Source organism: Garra rufa, chromosome 5 (genome assembly GCF_049309525.1).
Source record: "Garra rufa chromosome 5, GarRuf1.0, whole genome shotgun sequence".
Classification (NCBI taxonomy): Eukaryota; Metazoa; Chordata; class Actinopteri; order Cypriniformes; family Cyprinidae; genus Garra; species Garra rufa.
The window spans coordinates 14,380,233-14,403,974 of record NC_133365.1 but is presented as its reverse complement, the minus strand read 5'-3'; the positions used below and the strand labels follow the sequence as shown (position 1 = coordinate 14,403,974).

At 36.0% G+C, this 23,742-nt stretch overlaps 1 protein-coding gene across 8 annotated transcripts in view; it reads left to right on the top strand.

The window, feature by feature from the left end:
* Positions 1 to 840: 840 nt before the first annotated feature.
* The window catches only part of slc4a4a (solute carrier family 4 member 4a), an 86,554-nt gene continuing 63,652 nt past the window's right edge, over positions 841 to 23,742 (top strand). For 2 of the 8 annotated variants that reach the window (XM_073840704.1, XM_073840703.1), the window contains exons 1-4: positions 842 to 934; positions 1,016 to 1,176; positions 7,141 to 7,214; positions 15,516 to 15,689. In XM_073840704.1, the coding sequence (XP_073696805.1) occupies positions 1,160 to 1,176; positions 7,141 to 7,214; positions 15,516 to 15,689 (265 nt within the window). In that variant the 5' untranslated portion in view covers positions 842 to 934; positions 1,016 to 1,159. Of the gene's footprint in view, positions 935 to 971; positions 1,177 to 7,140; positions 7,215 to 15,515; positions 15,690 to 23,742 lie in introns of those variants that run through there. The other 6 variants (XM_073840705.1, XM_073840706.1, XM_073840700.1 and 3 more) reach the window with 5 other exon arrangements.

Below are 23,742 nucleotides of genomic sequence, written 5' to 3'. Positions count from 1 at the left end.
TGCGCGGTGCGACTCTGTGGTGGCTGCTGTTGCCGTCTTTCTCCCTATATAATAAGGCCCGTTTTAGATTGTGTTGTAGCGGTTGTAGCGTAGATATTGTACAGTCCGTGGTTATAGCCGGGATTTTGCCTGGCTCCATGGAAATCTGGCACTCTCTAGAACAAAATTGAACTACGAGAGAACGACGTTCATAAACGCCAGAATGAGCGCGTTCACGTTCACGTTCATCAGGCAGATATACAGCACGTTCAGTTCACGTTCACCCAAATTATGAACGAGTTCATGAACGATCGTTCAATGAACTCGTTCAGGCACAACACTGTCAATGTAATCAATCAACTGGGTAAGTAAGGTGATCCTATTCACCTGCAGTGTCTCGCCTTAAAAAGTGTATTGAAATACGTTATTGGTTTACATTCTGTTAATTTAACATAAACACATTTCGCTTGATCTGTTTACTCTTTCTTCATTTATCTAACGTGTGTCTAGACTTCCCTGAGTAAACATGCTGTCTGTGTCAGATTTCTACAGAAGGTGTCGCTGTGTCTCACGTGCAAAGTGAAGTAAGCACAAGGTGCGCGCAGAGTACCTGTTTTCATCCCACCGGCAAACTTTGGATCCACTTTGAATACGATAACATGCGCGCGCATTAAAGTACTTTCGCGTGTTAAGTTCCTGGTGTTTACACTTTGAGGTGTGTATTTCCAAGTTAATGAATTGCCTTAAAAGAGAAATAGGTGTCATTATCCTCTTACTCAAGGTATACGCGCATTTTAGCCCTACTTCTTGACCTCCCACTTGTGCTGTGACGTGACTAGCAGCGGCTAGTAATAAATGAAACGCGCAATTTGAAGCGTCCAGTAGTTCTGCTGCTTCAGTAGACGTGCGTTATCTCCTGTCACATGCGGCGGAGCGTATTCAGACAGGACGGGAGGTATTTTATATTTACTTTCTGTCACTTTTTTCCTTTATGCTGTTAGATAAAGTTACTTAGCTTGCTTGTTTTATTCATAAGGAGTAATTAAAACCAGTGCTGTCAGTGTTTCTGGGAGCCCGCAGTAACCAGTTGAAACGTTTGGCGTTGCAGTGCTTCCATTGAACGCGCTGGACAGAAGCAGCAAACCACTGGAATACATTATCAGCGACTCAACTTGACAAAATGAGCAGCGGTAGGAGGTAAGAGTCAGAAACTTGTTCCTGTATTTATCGGTTCTGTGAATAGCATTTCAGTTTAGTTAACAAATGTCATCCAGTTCGTAGTAGAATGGCATCTGAAAGCAGTTTTCACGTCTCTACTTTTTGCCAGCACTGCCAAATAGGATATTTATGAAAACTTACATACAATTAGATAAATATCAGTCATCATTTCACCTGCTGTGAGTTTAACAACATCACAGGCTCTAGTGAATTTCTTTTGGTGTAGTTTTAAGTAATCATGTTCATCATTTATCACAGCACGATATGTCTTAAAAATTATGAAGACTTTCTTTTGGATATTTGGATAATAATAGAGATAATAACCCCTCATTATTAGTTATTAGTAACTAGAAGCACCATACCTGTAATATGCAAAATGTGGCTGATTTATCAACACCTTTAGCTGTCAATGCATGAATGATGTCAATATTTATAATAAATATGTGATATATTCTGCTACCAAACATAGGTAAACACTTCTCATGTTTGGAAGATTCACCCAAAACAAATTGTTAATATGTATAACTTATTTGTACACACATATACATACACATGTGACCCTAGACTACAAAACCAGTTAAGTAGCATGGGTATATTTGTAGCAATAGCCAAAAGCACACTGTGTGGGTCAAAATTATGGCCAAAAATCATTAGGATGTTAAGTAAAGATCATGTTCCACTAGTCATTTGCTAAGAACTTTACTTTAAACAGTTTTAAAGGTGATATTCTCAATATTTAGATTTTTTTGAACCCTCAGATTTAAGATTTTCAAATAGTTGTATCTCTGCCAAATATTGCCCCATCAATGGGACGCTTATTTATTCAGAAATTGATCTTTACGACTGGTTTTGTGGTCCAGAGTCACATATATATTTGCCTGGTATGTCCTCGTAATTAAACATCAGTAATACAAGATCAAAATATACAAAATTATATTTAAAGATGAATGCTTGTTCTAGGTCAGGAGTTGAGGTCAGAACCTTTGCTAAATCAGAAACGAGGGTATCTCATCACTGTTTTGCTGCAGTTAAATGGTTTAATATTGTTTTACCTGTTTTGCTTGTATTGTTAAGCGTGGGTGTACGTTATTATGCAATTTTGTCATGTTTCACATGTATTTACCTTTAAAGATTTTTATTATGGCCTTAATTCTATTCAGTCATCAGTTGGCCGAGACAGCTGATACTTAAACAACCGTTCACCCAATTGACACCAAAGTATTTGCAAGAAAGCGTGAACTCATCTGATGTAAAGCAGCACTGTTGGTGCTTGCTGTGTCAATATCTGTTCTATAGGTGGCAATGAAGATTGTAGAAGGAAGAGGGGTAGTTTTCGTCTAATGGGGCAAGTAGCAGTCAGAGTCTGATGTTCTAAAAACGTTTTAGTGCTGATCTTAATTTTTTTATTTAGATTTGCCTACATTATAATGGCTGACAAAAGTATTTTCCAAGAGATTTTTACCCTGGATAATTTAAAAGCCTGCCATTGTCTCTTCCAGAAATGTTTTCCTTACAATTTGTACGTTCTGTACAAATGAGATTACTATAAACAGGATTGTTTTGTCTGTGGTTATCATACGGGTTATGAATTTTGACATTAACAGTGACATGCTATTAACAGTCCTAACTTTGCTGTGTGTAATGTCTGCGTGTTAAAAACATGGTGGTGTCCACACACCCCTCTGTTAAACCTATTCCCTGATCTATTAACCGGTCATCTAGTATTATATCACGTCACAGATAACCAAATGCTATACAATAATTCACACCTCTGTTCGTGTTGCAGTTAACCTATCATATGTAGTTATTGTTTAACAACACATGTAAGTGTTAAAACCCACAGGCCTGAGTAATATGGGTTTTTAAAAGGTGGTTAGTGAATTACTAACTTAACTTTTAACTTTCATAAAAGTTAAATGGCCCTTGGGATGACACATAGCCTACCATGAAGTGCTGTAGAGCATCACTTTGCCAGTATTGCAACATAGGCTCATTTGAAAAGCATGCCTACTAACATTTTCCAGCAGAAATTAACACTTTTCCCCCCCTTTTTTTTACACAATACTATGTTATGCACACTTTTAACATAGTGCATGATCTCTGAACTACATATTTACATTTGTATCACATAACTATCTCCATATGTATGGCTTTTGTGACATAGTAAACTTGATCAGTAGCACACCTGGTACAACATTGCTCATGCTGAGCACTCAAGTATAAATTCCATGAATCATGAATCGTGATAAAAGAGACTTGTAAAAGCAATATAAAATGGCATGGTTGATTCAGAAAATGCATTTTATATCAGTTTTACTTGTTAACTCTATCGAATCTGTTTCAGATAAGGTTTAGTGAAGGTGCTAGGCAATTTTCAAATGCAATAGGCAAGGCAAGGCAAGTTTATTTATATAGCACATTTCATACACAATGGTAATTCAAAGTGCTGTACATAGAAGGAATTAAAATCATAATAGCATAAAAATCATAAAAAATTAAAATAATAATCACAACAATGAAAACCGAATTTAAGAACAATAGAGCATTAACATCTTAGTGCCACTCACCAGACGTTTCATTTCTGAACTTCTGCGATACATATAACAACCAATGTCATAACCTGTTGCCAGATTCACTTTTACATTTTGGATAAGTTTGGAACGCACTTTTAGTGTCACTCACTGGACATTTAACTTTGAAAGTGTTACTTTGAAGATGTAATATCATTTTGTTGAAATGTCACCACAGGCAAGTTTTTTCAATGAGCCATAGTTGCAGAATAGAGTGGTTAAACTTGGCATTTTTTCAGCATGCTTGATTGCATCTAGTTGAGATATGCAGTGACACTGGGTGCTCGGGGAGCTCTGTGCTCTTATCAGAGAAACAAGCTCTATCCTTCCGGTTTTTGTTTGCATTTATGGTTTTGTAAACTTGTAATGAGCCCATAGAGGAAATCATTATCTAAAGTGTTCTTGTTTTTAATGGATTTTAGAAAAGCTCTCTATTATCAAACCTGTATAGATGATTGCGATCTGAACAAATAACATCATATCCATTTACCGCACACTTTTCGTCACACCTTTATTCCTGAAAGCAAATGTCAGTGCCTGAATTGTTTCGGTCTGGTCTTTGGACTTCTTTCTAATGTGACAAAGAGCAGTCACACCTTGCCTGGAGCAAAAATCTTTATCCCTAGTGGGCAAATGGCTACATGCTCCCCCAGATGCGACTGTAAAGTACACTACGGAAAGTTTACAGCTTACCTTTTATATGGAGAGCATTATGTTCTAACAACATACTCTTTGGAAACTTAATGGTCAAAATAATCACCCTTAAATCATTGTGATGTTGCTTAATTTTACTATGTAGTCTTAGCCAGACAGAACATGTCTGATAACAGTTTAATTGCTTCATGTCGTACATAAGTCCACTCAGAGGTGACTAACAAGAATCATCCTATAGAAAAATGTAACCCTGGACCACAAAACCAGTCATAAGTAGCACGGGTATAGCAATGCATTTGTAACAAATTGCTAAGAACTTCATTGGGACAACTTTAAAGCTAATTTTCTTAATATTTAGATTTTTTTGCACCCTCAGATTTTTAAATAGTTGTATCTCGGCCAAATATTGTCCTATCCTAATGAACCATACATTAATGGAAAGCTTATTTATAATGTATAAATCTCAACAAAAATGGTTTTGTGGTCCTGGGTCACCAATGTATATTTTAGCTGTGTTTTGGTTGGTTTAAATAAGAAATTGTTTTGGCTCAAAGTGTTGAAATTAACAATAACTTCTCCAGTGATATAGCTGACTTTATTAAAAAAATCTGTAAGGAATAACATACAACCTCTACTCTTATTATTGAAAAATGTCAAACAGGAAATTAGTTCATTCAGCCCTGCTATGGATCTTTATCCTCCTCATTCCAGACATCCAGCATATTGGAGAAATTTGTTTGATGTTTTCTTGCTGTCTAGACATTTGGTCTACATTTATTTTTATTAATTACATTTTTAATTTAATTTTTAATTTTTGAAATTAATATTTAATTTATTTTATTTTATTTTATATACACTCCATGAATGTGCAGTGATTCTATTTATAGCAATAGTGCTGTCAAATGATTAATCACGATAATCACATCCAAAATAAAAGTTTTTGTTTAGATAACATATGTGTGTGCTAATGTGTGTATTTATTATGTATATGTGACCCTGGACCACAAAACCAGTCTTAAGCCAAAAATACATTGCATGGGTCAAAATTATAGATTTTTCTTTTATGCCAAAAATCATTAGGAAATTATGTAAAGATCATGTTCCATAAAGATTTTTTGTAAAATTCCTACTGTAAATGTAACAAAATGTAATTTTTGATTAGTAATATGCATTGTTAAGAACCTAATTTGGACAACTTTAAAGGTGATTTTCTCAGTATTTTGATTTTTTGCACCCTCAGATTTCAGATTTTCAAATAGATGTATCTCGGCAAAATATTGTCCTATCCTAACAAACCATATATCAATAGAAAGCTTATTTACTGAGCTTTCATATTATATATACATCTCAGTTTTGTAAAATTTAACCTTATGACTGGTTTTGTGGTCCAGGGTCACATATATTAATACACACACACAGTATATATATTGAAAATATTTACATGTATAAATTTATATTCATAAAATTGATATTATATATAAATATATTTAATATATACACATAACATACTTTTCTGTGTGTGTGTGTGTGTGTGTGTGTGTGTGTGTGTGTGTATTTATACATACATAATAAATATACACAATACAAACACTTGTTATGTAAACAAAAACCCTTATTTTGGATGCGATTAATCACGATTAATCGCAATAAATTTGACATAATTGCATAACTGCGTCATTTCACTTTTTTTTTATCTGAAACATGGTTCGAGTTATATTCCAAAGCGACTTTTTATTTTTAAAATAAGGTTTATTAGTTGCTAGTTAACTACTTTAGGTAACATGAACTAAGAATGAACAATATACAGCATTTATTAATCTTAGTTAATTTCAACATTCGTGTTTGTTAACATTAGTTAAACTAACATTAACAATGAACGACTGTATTTTTATTAACTAACATTAGCAAAAATTAATACAATTTTATAAAAGTATTGTTCATTGTTCGTTCATGTTAGTTAATACATTAACTAATGTTAACAAATTGTTAACCTTATTGTTAAGTGTTACTCTTAATGCAGTAATAAACCAATGCAATACTTACCTGTGTTTTTTTTTCTCTTAACAATTAAATATTGACTTGGTTTGTCTACACTCAGGTGCGAACTGTTTTTAGTTAAATACAGTAAACATTGTTTGTTTGTAAAGATTACTATTTCAGGACAGATTAAGTTGTTTCATTATTGATCTAATGCCACATGGGCATATAATGCTCCATAATCTCTTGAGTATAATAGACCATCTGGAGAAATCCGATTGCCATAAATAGTGTTTGAGTCCATGCTCAGTGTTTATTCAACCCACATGTAACTTGTTGTATTAGCATTAGTATTGCTCATTAGCTGATCTGAAATCTGTCTGTGGCAGCCTGGCTCACACCTCCTGGACATCAGATTCAATTAGCATCTTACTAGGCTGCCCAGACCGCCCCATCCCCCATAGACCGGATTACCCTTCCAATGTCTACCTGACTGCTTCTGCATCCCCTCAAGGGCAGCACTCAGAACAGGACTGTGTCCCATAAGTTACTTTGTGCACCTACTATCCAGGGCTGGATCCAGAAACAAAGACTCACCCCTTGTTAGCGATACCTGCTAACCTGGGAACATGGCTAGTACTAGCAGTAACACACTGCAAGTGAATGAGCCGCGCCGCTACGGCTCCACGTTGTCTTTAGAAGAGAAATGTGAGCAGTCTTTTTTCCTTTTTTACTACTACAGGATGGAGGATGAGGCTGTGCTGGACAGAGGGGCCTCGTTACTCAAACACTTATGTGATCAGGAAGAAGTTGAAGGTGAGTTCCTCATTTTAAGTCTAATGTTTGGATTTGGATTGTGAGCTGTTTTAAAGTTTAAAGCCTAGGAAATGTTTCTTGTGTGAAGTCATTTGAGTTTTGCTTTGATTAGATTAGATTTAGATTTAGACAGTTAGATTTGAGTTGTACGTTTGGTATGTTTACTTTAGGGTGATGAAGATGTAGGGCACAAAACCAGGTGACTTTGTGTTTACCTTGCCAGCTTCCTTCCGGTCCAAAGATAGATTTAAATGAGTGTTAGTGTGTGACGTTCATCAGAACGCCTTTTCGGAGCGTGTTTTTTTTTTTCAGATCAGACAGATAATTATCTTGGTGAAGTTTCTGGTAAAAAAAAATCAGTATGATCTATTAATGTGAACTAATTAAAGTCTTAACAAAAAAAAAAAAACACAGTGATTAAAACGAGAAGTTCACTTCTAGAATTAAAATTTCCTGATATTTACTCACCCCCATGTCATCCAAGATGTTCATGTCTTTCTTTCTTCAGTCAAGAAGAAATAAAGGTTTTTGAGGAAAACGTTCCAGGATTTTTCTCCATATGGTTGACTTCAATGGGGATCGGCAGGTTGAAGGTCCAAATTGCAGTTTCAGTGCAGCTTCGAAGGACTCAACACAATCCCAGCCAAGAAATAAAGGTCTTATCTAGCGAGACTATCTGGATTTTTTTTTAAAGAAAAATACAAATTTATTTACTTTTTATCCACAAACACTCGTCTTGCACTAGCTCAACCTCACGCATTACATAATCGGAGGCGGAAGTACAGCGTTTACAAAGCGTACGTGCAAAGATAGTCAAATGCTTATTACAAAAAAGGTAAAACAACAACAATGTTGGGGGATTTTTAGGTTGGAGGAGAAAATGAGATGTAGTTTTCATCTACACTACCTTTTCGAACTAAAGTACACAGACATAGAAATAACTGCACGTGACTTGATTAGGCAATGTGTGAAGAGCTAGTGCAAGACCAGCATTTGTGGTTAAAAAGTAGGGCTGAACTCCAATAGATGACTAACTACTAGTCGATGAAATGTGGCTTGGATGACCAAAGTTTCATTAGTCACTTAGTCCCCCAAAAAATTCCACAGGAAGTGGTGAAGTCACGCAGTCTGTGAGGAATAGAACGTTAATGGCTGGCCTGTGTGGAAATGTAGTACAACGGACAGGACATCTAATCGCTCACCTATCATTCATCGACCTCAAATATGGCTTTTCGTCTGAATTATGTAAATAATATAGCATCTTTAAGACCATGACCGCTCAATCTAATGTTAACCTAGAAAAATGTGCGCTATTCAAGTGTCTGTGGGGAGTGTGGAAGCTGAATAGTCGGAACTCACTGCATGACAGATGGAGACACCTGTGTGGTCACTTGCACTCACAATAACCACAAAACATTGCGCTTTTGCACAATAAAGCAAGCAAACAGGATGCGCTTTTTGTCTTCTCGGTTTCTGTGAACTTGAGTGTGAAACTTTGAAACTCTGTGTATACTTGCTTTACAGACATGAAAAATATACATTTAGAGAGTGAAATGTCTACTTTTAAATGAAAAATTAAAAAAGAAAACAAATATTCTCAGATTATGTAATCCATATACTTCATTTTATAAGATGAAAAAAAAGAAAGCAGTTTATCAATACATTTTTTATACGTTAATGCAGTCTCTTTGCTGTTTTTCCCGGACACATTCATAATTATTATATACGCCAGTGCGCTGTGGCAAGTTTTTTTGTGTGCACTTAAGCACTTATTAGGTTATGCAATTAAAGGCTTATTATTATTATTTCTATGGTTTATTAAGAAATGTGGGAGTGGTTGAATAATGCTTAAAATAAAGACTACTAGTCGACCAGAAAAATCTTTTGTTGAGGGCAACCCTGTTAAAAATTCTACAAATTTATATGTTTTTTAAAGAAAATGACAGATTGTATCTCTAGACAAGACCCTTGTTCATTGGCTGGGATTGTATAGAGCCCTTTTAAGCTGCATTAAAACTGCAGTTTGGACCTTTAACCCTGTTGATCCCCATTGAAGTCCACTATATGAAAAAAAACAAAAAAACTGGAATGTTTTCCTCAAAAAACATTTTTTTTGCAACTGAAGAAAGAAACACATTAACATCTTGAATGAGATCGGGGTAAGTAAATTATCAGGAAATTTTCCTTCTGAAAGTGAGCTTCTCCTTCAATTGTTACTCAATGCGTGTCTGAGCTACATACAGCAGATATCTTTAGCTTTTGAATGATTGCAGGGAGGGAGGCGAGATGGACCTGTGTTTCATCTTCTTTCTTTCGTCAATTTGCATGACTTTAAGTGTTCCTTATCCTTTCAGCCCTGATTGAACACCATTCCTCCTCTTCCTGCTGTCAGAGTGTGGCAGTGGCTGTGTTCACATTGAATAATAGCTGACTGCCTAATGAATACTGGACAGTATAAACTCTATACAGCCTACTATTCTTTAAAACAGGAAGGAAATCTGTGTTATGCAATGATTAATGTTATGTTACTATCGCATGTGCATGGTGTCCAGTTATGATGTTGGGAAAAATAATTATTGGATATTAATGTAAGTTTGTGTAAAAATCTCTCAACTTTTGGCAAAAAAGAAAACATAAAAAAAATCTTCAGATACTTCAGAAATCATTCTAATATGCTGATTTGCTGCTCATTTCTTATTACTATCAATGTTACAGTAACAGTACAGTTACAGTTTTGCTGCTTAATATTATTTTAATATAAATAAACAGTTCAAAACAGAAATTATTTAAAATATAATTCTTTTGTAACATTATAAATGTCAATTTATATCCATTTAATGCATATTTTTTTGAATAAAACTTACTGGCCCCAAACGTTTCAATGGTGGTGTACACTGAAAAAGAACATTAGTCCAAAAAATAGCATTGGCCTGCCCTCAAAGTAAACTGTAACAGAGCAACATGTGCCTGCTAGACAAAGAGTCCATATGTGGTAGTTCTTTATTAGCAGCTATATTAGCATGCACAGTGGTGTGTCACTATCTTCTGTACTTGTACCCTCAGTCTCAACAGCTCTGTTACTGCGGTAACACAAGGTGCTCAGATGTTGAAGCCCATAGGGTCCAGCCAGATTCAGGGACTGTGCTTTATCCAGTGACGAATTGCGTGCCACTCCAATTCAGGCCCCTTTCTATGGTCGCTTAAAAAAGGGTCCCTCCAAAAGAACAGGAAGCTTGGCACAAAGCTGGCTCGACAATGTGTGGTTCCTCCCTCCCTCTTACCTCTCCCTTTCCTTCTCTTATTCCTTGCTCTTACTCCCTTTTCCTTATTTTGCTCTCGCCCATCTCAGCATAGATGGGATCCGTATTCATGAACGGTTTTGATGATCTTTCTGCACCAGTTTTTTTTTTATTTTTATTAAAAACAAGCAAAGAAGACAAAATGTCAAAAATTTGAAAAAACAAACAAAACAGAATGTTTGAAGAAAAGATATTGGATGTGCCCTGGAGTGGGCAGATTTGTCTGATTCTTATCTTTAGGCAAACAGGCAGATAATAGGTCCCTTCCTCAACCTACATGATTTATATCCATAATTGGATTAAAAAAAAAAAATCACAAAATAAATATAAAGTAATTTATTCTATGGCATTGTAATAAAGTACATTGTAACCAAATATGATCAGTTGTAAATGCTGTAATGCAAAGTACATATAATGAACTTACACTTAAAATAAGATAAGATAAACAGATGAAAAGATGAGATAGTGCATTCAATGCAAACAAACACTTGTCACCTTTGGAAAGAAAATTTGGACAGCATTCAAATGCAGTGTTCTTCCTCTGGCAGTGAAAGTATATTATAATAAAGGAGAGAGCAGGGCTGTGAATCCAGTTTAAATACACTCTGCATAATTGATAAGAATGGATTATGTATTTAATGACTTGACACAACATAAATAGATCTTTGTGTTAAGGTTCAAGGGATAATCATTTTGTTCTTTTGCATCTCGTTAGGGCCTTAGTTCTCTTAGATTTAGTAGCTTTTTGCTGGGTTCATGTGAGATTGGTCTTATACAATCATAAAAACAGGTGTAATCATACAGTATATTCTCGATGTAATAATAATATGAGACAAATATATTGTAATAATATATCAAATTTTTCTGAAGAGAGCCGTTGGTTCTCAACCAATTACCTGAATCTGTTTAGACATATGCACCTTTATTATTGCATAAAGTATATTAAAAGATTAGTTCACTTCCAGAATGAAAGTTGATGTTCTTTCTTCAGTCGCAAAGAAATAAAGTTTTTTGAGGAAAACATTCCAAGAATTTTCTCCATATAGTGGACTTCAATGGGGATAAATGGGTTGAAGGTCCAAATTGCAGTTTCAGTGCAGCTTCAAAGAGCTCTACCTGATCCCAGCTAAGGAATAAGGGTCTTATATAGTGAAACAATCTGTCATTTTCTTAAAAAATTATAACATTTATATACTTTTTAATTTATATACGTCTTTCACTAGCATTACGTAATCATGTTGGAAAAGTCACGGTCGGTTAGTTGTGCGTCTGTATACTTCCTCTCTAAATCTTTTTTTCTCCTCCAGGTTCGAAATCGTTGTTTTACCTATATTTTAAAGGGCGTTTGACTTTCTTTGCATGTTCGCTTTGTACCAACACTGGGTTGGTACTTCCGCCTACATCATGCGTATGTGATTATATAATGCGTGAGGTTGAGCTAGTGCAAGTTGAGCATTTGTGCTTATTAAGTATATAAATGTGTATTTTTCTTAGAAAATTACAGATCGTTTTGCTAGATAAGACACTTATTCCTCAGCTGGGATCAATTAGACCCCTTTGAATCTGCATTTAAACTGCAATTTGGACCTTCAACCCACTGGCCACCATTCAAGTCCACCATATGGATAAAAATCCTGGTATGTTTTCATCAAAAAGCTTAAATTCTTTGTGATTGAGGAAAGAAAGACATGTACATCTTGGATGACATGGGGGCGAGTAAATCATTAGGAAACTTTCATTTTGGAAGTAAACTTGTCTGTTAATATACGTATGACTTATGGGAAAGTAAGTAAATTTAGACCAAATATTGACAAAGAATATAAAAACAAAACTAAATTGGCTTACCTACAATCATCTAGACCAGGGGTTTTCAACTCTGGCCCTCGAGGTCCACTTTCCTGCAGAGTTTAGCTCCAATCTTGATCAAACTCACCTGCCTGTAACTTTCTAGTGATCCTGAAGACCTTGATTAGCTTGTTCAGCTGTGTTTGATTAGGGTTGAAGCTAAACTCTGCAGGAAAGTGGACCTTGAGGGCCAGAGTTGAGAAACCCAGATCTAGACTATCTTTCCATTTAAGACAGGTTGCCACTGCTTCCAATGGCTTCATCTGTGGCCTCACTAATGGTGGGGATGTCCTGCGTTTAACCTTGTCAGGTTATGTCATAAGGCTCATGAATCACTGTGGTGGTCTATTAGTCTCTCTGATGGTGTGAATCATGATCACTGTGTGACCTGTGGCTCCACAGTTGAGGTGAAGATTTAAAGATGGTGTTGTAAGTGACAAACAAGATGCACCTGAATTAATCTATGACTTTTAACCAGTGTATAAAACTTGATTTGAGACGTGCTTTGGCACTGTATCTTTATTATTACTGCTTTTCATAAAAATCTGATTAAAGGATGATAGTACTAAATGAAACCAAATGACAAAACTTTCAGTAGTCAGAATTCGGTGCATCAAAAAGCTAATAATTGATTGGCTCCAAAATAAATTACTTTACTTAAAGGATTAGTTCACTTCCAGAATAAAAATTCCCTGATAATTTACACATCGCCATGTTATCCAGGATGTTTCATGACTTTTCTTTTTAGTTTTTCTCCATATAGTGAGCTTCAATGGGGGCCAACGGTTTGAAGGTCCAAATTGCAGTTTCAGTGCAGCTTCAAAGTGTCTTATCTAGCGAAACGTGAAAAAAAAGTAATATTTACATACTTTTTAACCACAAATGCTTGTCTTGCTCTAGCTCTGCGATGCCCATGCATTACATAATCATGTTGGAAAAGTCATGCATGGTTAGTACTTTGTCTGGGTACTTCAGTTCAAAAACGTAGGGTAATGCAAAAACCTCCATCTCATTTTTTTCCTTCAATGTCAAAATCATCCGACATCCATGTTTTACCTTTTTGTAATTGTTGTTTGACTTTCTTTGCACATTCACGTTGTACTGGAATTGGTACTTCCATCTATGACAAGTGATCTTTCCAGCATGACTAAGTAATGCGTGAGGTCGAGCTAGTACAAGACCAGCATTCGTGGTTAAGAAGTATATCATTTTTTATTTATTTTAAGAAAATGACCATTTTGCTCCTTAGCTAGGATCGTTTAAAGCCCCTTGAAGCTGCATTGAAACTGCAATTAGGACCTTCAACCTGTTGGGTCCCATTGAAGTCCACTATATAGAGAAAACTCCTTAAAAGGAGTTCCTTTCTTTGAAACTTTTCTTCATAGGAAGACATGAACATCTTGGTCATGGGTTGAGTTAGAGATGCATTTCACAGAATGAAACACGAAGTTCCAAAAAGTTATACAGTAACACAGTGTTAGAGTGTAGCTTTAAAAAATGGACATCATGTGACTGAGGGGGAGACATGGAAAATGTCTGCATGATATGGATCTAAACACTGGACGTTCAGCACTACCTGCTAGCTCTCTCAGCCAAAATATTTAGTTTGACAGTCTGCTGCAAACCCCTCCGGTGAAGTCCACCATTTCCTGCATAAATTGCGTTAAGGAAGTCAGGCCATTTATTTACGTCTTAACTCAGGTTACATCATTTGTTGTAACCAAAAGGCCACAAGCAAATCATCAACAGCCCCTGACCTTAGTGACACTACACCTTATTTATCTCACAGGTGTTGCTGCAGGATGGTCATGTGGCTTGTGTTATCTTGACAGTAGGGAGCCGTTTATCTCATGACAACAAAAATGTTCGGACTGTCGTTATTGTATTTACTTGGCTTGGATTGAGTCAATTAGTTCTGTATGTGTTTATCTACGTCATCAAGAGCCTTTTAGATATACTGAGGGGAATTCACTCAGAATGATTTGCAGCCACTGATAATGTTGTTATTGCGTATTTTCTTTCTTTTTTTTTTTTTTTCACGAGTTGTCTCTTTAAAATGCAATAAATTGCTTCTTCATTGTGTAATCATTATTATTTGTGACCCTGGACCACAAAAGCAGTCATAAGTAGCACAGGTATATTTGTAGCAATAGCCAAAAATACAAAAATTGTATGGGTCACAACTATACATTTTTTAATGCACAAAATCATTAGGATATTAATTAAATATCATGTTCCATGAACATTTTTTTGTAAATTTCCTACTATAAATATATAAAAACTTAATTTTTAATTAGTAATATGCATTGCTAGGTACTACATTTGTACAACTTTAAAGGTGATTTTCGCACCCTCAGATTCCAGATTTTCAAACAGTTGTATCTCAAACAGATATTGTCCTATACTATTAAACCATACATCAATGGAAAGCTTAATTATTCGGCTTATTTGTTATTTTTCATAATAATGTATTTATACAATGTATAAATCTCAATTAAAAAAATACCCTTAAGACTGGTTTTGTGGTCCAGGGTCACATTTTATAAATAACTATAAAGAAATCAAAAATATCTAATAAAAAGACATTTTTTCTTGTTTTGAAAATACATTATATAACACACTAAGGTTTATGCTGAAGGTGTTGTTTTTTTAAAGAATTAAAAGTGACAGTAAAGACATTTATAATGTTACAAAAGATTTCTTTTTCAAATATATGCTGCTGTTTTACTATTTTGCTATTAACTTTCTATTCATTAAAATTTTAAAGGAAAAGTAAAAAATGTTTTATGGTTTCAACAAAGATATTGAGCAACACAACTTTTTTTTGTTTGATAATAATAGGAAATGTTTTTGAGCACCAAATCAATAGTTGGATCCTGTGATTCTAAATATTGGAGTAACGACTGCTGAAAAATTAGCTTTGTCATCATAGGGATAATTTACATTTCAAAATATTCAAAATTCCTAAAAAGGTTTATCGACCCCAGTCGGAAAGTATATTCTTTAAAAATAGTTCTTGTGAAGAAGAAACCTTGTTATGTGGCTATTTAAATATTAATACTGAAAAAAATAAACCAGAATACTAATTTCTTTTCATGTTACTTTTGCTTTGTGTAATGTCATAGCTTAACCTATCTTCTCAATTTTACCTTCACAGGACACCACACCATATACATCGGTGTGCATGTGCCTAAGAGCTACCGTCGACGGAGACGTCATCGCCGACGCACCAGTCACAAGGACAGAAAGGAGAAAGTGACTGAGAACGCTTCGGACAGGTCGGATGCAGAGAACAATGAGGAGGCCAGCAACAGCATCCTCAAACCACTCAGTAAGTGCTTGCCAAAGAGCCGTCAGTTCACGTTAATGCTGAGGGCTCCTTCATAGAGCCAGTCACACACACACACACACACACACACACACACACACACACACACACACACACACACACACACACACACACACACACACACACACACACACACACACACACACACACACAGAGCTACAAGCCAAGGCTGCTGCTGACTCTACTTAGTCAGAACAGATATCCAGAGCTGCCTAGCCAGTGGATGAGTGTGTTTGGACAGACAGGGGCTATGGGCCCCTGCGTGTAAGTAATAACCATCCAAATGGGTCACGATTGCCTGACGTGAGCCGCTGGAGGAGGGAACTATGTGTGTCTCTGAGATTTCTAATGGTGAAGGATTATACGCCCAAGGGAGGATCACTTAGAAGGCGTTTCTGTTGATTTGGATGCCAGAATGTGAATGCTCTCTAAAGATGTGATAGCTGAAAGGGAGAATGAGGAGGAATAGGGGAGGTGAAAGAGATCGCGTAAGCGAAGGAGACGCAAAGAAAGAACATGATGATTCCAAGGTTATGCGAAGAAAATATTGCCTTAAAATTGCACAGTGGTCATATAGACTTATTTTCAAAAGTTATGTTATCCAGAACTTATTTTCAAAAAATACAGGTTTAAATTAATTATTCATTGTAGAAAGAAAATCCTGACATTTACTCACCATCATGGCATTGCTGTTATTCTTTCTGTAAAACGTTGTCTTTACACAGAATTTCCATACTTAGATTGTCAAGCTCTAGAAAGTGCAAATAAAAATAGTCTATTTGAGTTGTACGCTATAGTTTCAGTTTGCTTTCACCTCCACTGCAGGTCTTTGATTAAATATTGCACCTTTAGTGTACAGGTTTGACGTCATGATTGCTGGTTACAAGACACTTGAGAACTCATGACGTTTCATGGTGTGTTTGATTTGAAAGACACTTTTTTTAGACGTAACAACATGGGGGTTTGGAATGACATGTGGGTGAGTAAATAATGACTCGGTTTTGGCTGATTTCTTCTTATGAATTCTTAAATCTGCTGAGGTTTTAGTGGAGTTTACTGCGCTGACTCTGCATAAACCCGGTTATTGACCTTAAACTCCTAATGGAAACTCAAGTGCAGCCATGCAGAATTCAGAACTTGACAGTGATGTGGACCCAGAGCTCACTTGACTTGCGTCTCTGGGATGTAAATTCATCCTCTGAATGTCCATCATCAAAAAACATGGTTTACAATACACTTTAGAGTAAAATCCCATTTGTTGACATTAGTTGATTCATTGTCTAACATGTATTATTAATGAATAAGACTTTGCTGCAGTATTTATTCATCTTTGTTAACATTAGTTAATAAAAGTACAACTGTTCATTGTTAGTGCATGTTAGCTCTGCATTTAATCATATTAGCAGATGCAACTTTTGATTTTAATAATTTATCACTTGATAAATTAACAATGAATAAATGCTTTAAATGTATGTAACCTTGTAAATAATGTAACCTTTTCAATAAGTTTTACCATTTTAATAGGAACACATTATCTCTTTTTTAAATTAATTTTAATATAATTTGTTCTATGAATTAACATTATAAAATGATTCAAAAATGACGTGTTTCATTTTTTTATATTTTCTCCTATTATAGCTTAGGCACACAGCTATAACTAAGCAATCTGTCTGATAAGGCAACGTCTGGCTCAACTAATGGTGTGAGTTTGGGGCGTTTTTTTTTTTTTTGCATTTTTGTAGAGGCGGTCTAAAGCTCTCATATATTCTTACACAAAAAATCGGACCATTTTTGAATCCGTATATTACTTATATGTTTTGTACATGGCTGAATTTTCCACATATATTGTCGTATAATATGTCGGTGACTGCTTTTCCCATGCAAGGGATTTTCTGATGGAAATTAATATAGTTCTGCAGAAGATTAGGGCAGGCACACATGTAACAATGTCCTGGCTCCTTGCCTTTCGACCCTGAGCAGCGTGAGTGCTGACCTTTGTCTGTAGATGGATTACTTCCTGATTGTTATCCCTTATCCGGATGCATGTTTGTTAGTATCAATCTTCCTCTTTATAGGCTGCAACAAATAACACAGTAAATCTCCTTTAAATGTGAACAGTATGATGTAAAAAAAATAAATTAAATATGGTCATATCCCAGTTTCTTAAAGGAATAGTTCACCCAAGAATGAAAATTTGCTTTTTTGTAGTGGAATACAAAAGGTAAATTACTATTTTTAAAGTCCCCCTGAAATCAAAATTAAAGTTTTTTGGCTTTTAGTATGAATATATTAGCCTTAAGGTTATCTACAAGCTAGTGTGCTGCAAAACAAAGACAAAATTCGCGTTTACAAGATATGGGCATTCAAAACTTGCAGTCTCGTCACTTCCGCCAATATGAATCAACGATTTGGATGATATCACCGTGCACTTCAGTTTCTCATCAAACGTTCTGTCCAATCAAATGCTCTCTAGAGTCCGTAATGTCCCGCCCCCTACACAGAGACGCATTAACCCGGCCGGAGCAGATCATATGCGCTCATATGTGCGGACGGCATGTATTAAACTACACAGCCTCAGCATGATTATGATCACTATTTCGTTTTTAGAAAGTTTCATATTGAATCTGTGGGGTAATTTATTAGTCTGTGGCTGTCATAAGCTTACAAATGCGGCTTTACCGAGCTCAACGGCTCTTGCCCGAGCAGATATTAATGGAACGCTATTGGCTAGTCAAAATTAGTGGGCGGGGCTGGGCGATATGTTTTTGTTTCAGTTAAAAGTACGTCACCACATAGAATAACGCTGCGTGTTTCAAGGCACTTCACTGGACCTTTAAGTTTAATAAAAGTAAAGGACCACTGGGGCTGTCAATTTCTAAAATTGCAAAAAGAGTTTACGAGAGATGTAACAATGTATGATTTCTATAAATATTGTTCTTTGGAATAACAGCTGAAATGCATATCATAGCAAAAACCAAGCCCTGAGGCCAAAAAAATTGTAGGGCTCAGAGACGGGATTGCATCACACATCTGGGGAAGAGTTCAGAAAAAAAAAATTCTGCTGCTTTGAAGGTTCACAGAAGCATGTAGTCTCTATTACGCTCAATAGAAGAAGTTTAAAACAACTAGGACTCTTCATAGAGCTGGGCTCCGTGCCAAACTGAGCAATTGATGGAGGGTTTTGATTAGACTGGTGACCAAGGACCTGATGGTCACTCTAGTTGAGCTTTAAAGGAGCAATCTACAGAATGACAAACATCAGTGCAACACTCCACCGATCCAGTCTTTATGGCAGTGTGGCCAAACTCAGTCTTCTCCTCAGTGAAGACACATGAAAAAAGAATTTGCAAACAAGACCCTCAGACTGTGAGAAAGAAGATTCTGTGGCCTGATTAACCTCAATTCCAAGCATCATGTTTGAAGAAAAGCAGGGACTGCTCATCACCTGCATGTAACATCCCAAAAGTAATGTGTGCAGGTTGCATTCTGAGGTTCTGTGGCAGGGACTGAAGGACTCAGAGTAGAAGAAAAACTCAATGCACCAAATTTTTGAGATGGCCTTAATGAAAACCCAGTCCGGAGCATTCAGAACCTCAGACTGGCCAAAAGGTTTCCCTTCCAACAAGCCTGGGCTTGAACCCAATCAAACAGTTTTGGAGAAACCTGAAAATGTGTGTCTGCCCCCATCCAACCTTACAGAGCTTGAGCGGTGAAGAGGTGTGGGAAAGAATATCAGATAATTGCCAAATGTACAGTAGATTTGCAAAGCTTGTCGCGTCATGCCCAAAAAGACTTGAGGCTGTAAAGGTGCTTAAGCTAAGTACTGAGTTAAGGGTATGAATACGTATGCAAGTACTTTCTTCAGTTTTTTTATTTTTAATAAATCACAAAGTTGTGATGATTCCGGTTTTGTTTTGTCATTATGGTGAATGGAGTGTAGATAGATGTGGAAAACAAAAGTAATTTAACGCTTTTTAACATAAGGCAGCAACATAAGAGAATGTGAAAAAAATTAAGGGGTGTGAATACTTTAACAAGGCATAGTACATTTCAATTCGTTAATCTGAGTACTGATAATTGGTGTAGGGAGGGCTTATTTTGTCCAAATAAGGTGGCATCCATTCAATTAATCGAATTCAAATTATAATTTACATTCAATACGTTAGTATTGCATACTGTTTTATAATGTAGTACAATACTGAGGTGCAGATACTTTCCAATATTTGCAAAAAGTAGAATAAATACAAGAAAATCTTGCTACTTTAACAGAATCTAAAGCTATTTGCACTTAGTGTAAATAGCACGTTGCTAAGAAAATATTTAAACATCATCAATAGGAGCCAGTCAGACCCCCTGCTGAGTAGGACATCCCACAGGAGATCTCTTAAACCCAGAAGCAGGAGGGCCGGTGCACTGTAATCCTCTCAACTACAGTTATTCTCTCCCTCCACTGCAGGTTATAATTAGTTAATCTAACCTTCTTCCTAAATCCAACCCCCATATGTGATCATCAGCTATAATAAGTCTATATTTTCTTGACTAGTTACTTAATATCAGAGGTGAACAAAATGATGGTCCCCTTGCCTTCATGATGGTCATATTGAATAATCCAGGTTTGCACAGAAATGTGGAAACTCTAGTTGAGTATTCAGTCAAGTGAATTTTTGGATTATCATGTACTAGTGTGTATAATGGTTGTCAGCTTTGTGTACCAGTATATTGGGTCGCAGTTGAACATGTATTGAAGTGTAGAGAGTGTCTGGACATGCTGCTTACTATGACTGTGCTTTGAGGGATGTTTGGGATTAAAGGTGCTTATAGCTGACCACATGTCCACCCACACACTATTCCCAATGATCAGGAAGTGACCAGATCACACTAGGATATGTGTAAATACAAATAGACTAAGTCTGTGCATCATCAGTACTTTGTAGCACATTTTTGATGAATGTGACTGAAAAAACAGATGTGATTTACATTTTACTGAAATTCTGGATTCTCTTTTTGATCTTCTATAATTTGGTTCAGTGACCATATTCACAATACACTTAAAGGGATAGTTCACCCAAAAATGAAAGATCTGTTATTAATTACTCACCCTTATGTCTTTCCAAACCCGTAAGACCTTTGCTCATCTTCACAACACAAATTAAGATATTTTTTGATGAAAACCGAGAGCTTTTTGACTCTGCATAGACAGCAATGGCACTTCTACGTTCAAGGCCCAGAAAGGAAGTAAAAACATCAATAAAATAGTCCATGTGACATCAGTGGTTCAACTGCAATTTTATGAAGCTACCAGAATAATTTTTTTGTTCAAAGAAAACAAAAACAATGACTTTATTCAACAATTTCTTCTCAAAAAGAAAAAGAAAGAAACATGTGCATGTTTTAGTGCTCTGATAACAGACTTCTCCGGCCTTTATTCGTTTCTCAGGGCTACCATTATGGAATCCCTCTCAAAACATGAGTTGTTAGTCAGACCAAAATTAATTCCTGGCCCTTGTTGACTTTGCTCTAATCTGTCTGAGAAGGATCAAGAATTGAAATTCATTTTCAGATAACAAAAGAGTGATTTCACAAAATTTTAATTGTATCTATGGAGAGTAATGCAAATAATTTTAAGTGTGTTTTGTGCTGAACTAATTAGGCAAACATTTGTTAAAAAAAAGGTCAAATTCTCCAGAGCTACATATGAAGTCAAAAGTAAACATACACCTTGGAGAATCTGCAAAATGTTAATTATTTTAACAAAATTAGAGGGATCATACATAATTGCTATTATTTATTTAGTACTGACCTGAATAAGATATTTAACACAAAAGATGTTTACAAAATAATAGCTGAATTTATAAAAATGACCCTGTTCAAAAGTTTATGTACACTTGCTTCTTAATACTGCGTTGTTACCTGAATGATCCACAGCTGTGTTTTATTGTTTAGTGATAATTGTCCATGAGTCCCTTGTTAGTCTTGAACAGTTAAGCTGCCCACTGTTCTTCAGATATTACTGTATGATTTTGAGATGCATCTTTTCACACTAAGGACAACTGAGGGACTCATACACAACTATTAGGTTCTATGAAGGTTCAAACACTCACTGATGCTTCAGAAGGAAGTACAATGCATTAAGGGATGTAAACTTTTGAACAGAAGGAAGGTGTCCACATTTAGCCTAAATATAATATTTTTAGTCATTTAGTACTGCCCTTCAGAAGCTACAGAATATGCTTACATGTTTCCCAGAAAACAAAATAAGTAAAGTTTACCCTAAACTTCATATTAATATTTTTTGTACTCCCTGGCTTTTAATGCATCGTTTTTCCTTCTGGAGCATCAGTGAGCATTTGAACCTTCTGTAATAGTTGCATACAAGTCCCTCAGTTGTCCTCAGTGTGAAAAGATGAATCTCAAATGCATACAGTTATTGTTGAAAAGGGATCAAATGCACAAAAATGCTGACAAACCAAAGAATTTGCTAGACCTGAAGGATTTTTCTGAAGAACAGCGGGCAGTTTAAATGTTCAGAACAAACAATGGACTCAATAATAACTATCACACAAAAAAAACAGCTGTGAATCAACAATACAGTATAAGAATCAAGTGTATGTAACCTTTTGAACGGGGTCATTTTTATAAATTCAACCATTATTTACTCTTGTGGACTAAATGTAAACGTCTTTTATGTGAAATATCGTTCAGGTCAATACTAAGCAAAAAAACACGTGCATTTTGTATGAACCCCCTTATTTTGGTAAAATAATTAACATTATGAAAATCCTGCAAGGTGTATGAAAACTTTTCACTTCAACTGTACGTGGAGTAACAGGCATGTACGGGCGTCACAGAATGTTAAGTGGGCTAATCGAATCACTTCATGATGAGAAAGGGAGAACAGACATAAGGGTCCTAGTGATACTGCTTATCTAACTGGAACTCAGGCGCTGAGAGCTGCATAATCACATACTTAATAACCAGTGTTTTTATTTGACATAACCTGTGCTAGAAAATGCGGGTAAGGGTAAGAAAAATGAAATCTGAAGAGGCAGATGAAAACTCAGGCAGACAATTTGTCATTTGTGCTTTTATTAAGCTTACGTTTGCCCCTAGCAGCTATTCTAAGAATCATTAGGATGTGGAAGTTTTCCATGAAGTGGGAAAGTCGGTGTGATGACAGTGGTAGTTGTATTCTGGTGGAGTTGGGTATCAGTTACTGTCAGGAAGTCAGTAGGAGATGGCAGGGGAGGCAGTCAAGTGAAAGCACAATAGCTGTTCTGAATAAAACTCTTTTGTGCCTCAAACAAAAGACAAGAGGCACTCATCACAGGCATGTGACGCCTCAAATGTGTTTAATCACTGTTGTGCTCCTCACCGCTGGACAGATGTGAAACACACAGCAGTGGTAGTGGCCTACATTTTACTTTCTTCTCACAGGCTTACGGTTCCATCGAAGCACAAAAGCCTGAGGAAACATCACAATTGACACATCAAGTTGGTTTGAAATTAAATATACATGTACACTGTAAAAAAAAAAGGGCACAAACATTTGTATTAGAGGAACAAATGTCATGTTTTTCTTTCGAGAACTGTTACATTAACTACAATAAACAGGGTTCGTACGGGTGCTTGAATTCTTTGAAAATGCTTGAATTTTAATGTAGTGTTTTCAAGGTTTGAAAAATGCTTGGATTTTGGATGAAGTGCTTGAAAGTGCTTGAATATGCAGTTGCATCGGTTTAATATTAATTCGCTTTCATACTAAATAGTTATTTTTTGTTATGCTTATAATATGTAAAAGAAAGAAAAGAAAAAACAGGTCCGCTCGAGTGTGCACGTGAGGCTGTAGTGCGATCCGCCGGTCTTTCTTGCTGCGCGCCCTCTGATGGAACCTATGGATGAAACAGAGCGGTAGATAAAACATGCCAGTTATCAGGAGGTTGTTGCTTCCGTCCTCGATGGCTTGAAAACGACAAATAAGAATTATGTTTAAAACGAGAATTTGAGGATCGCAAAATTGCCAGCCCGATGTCCCGGG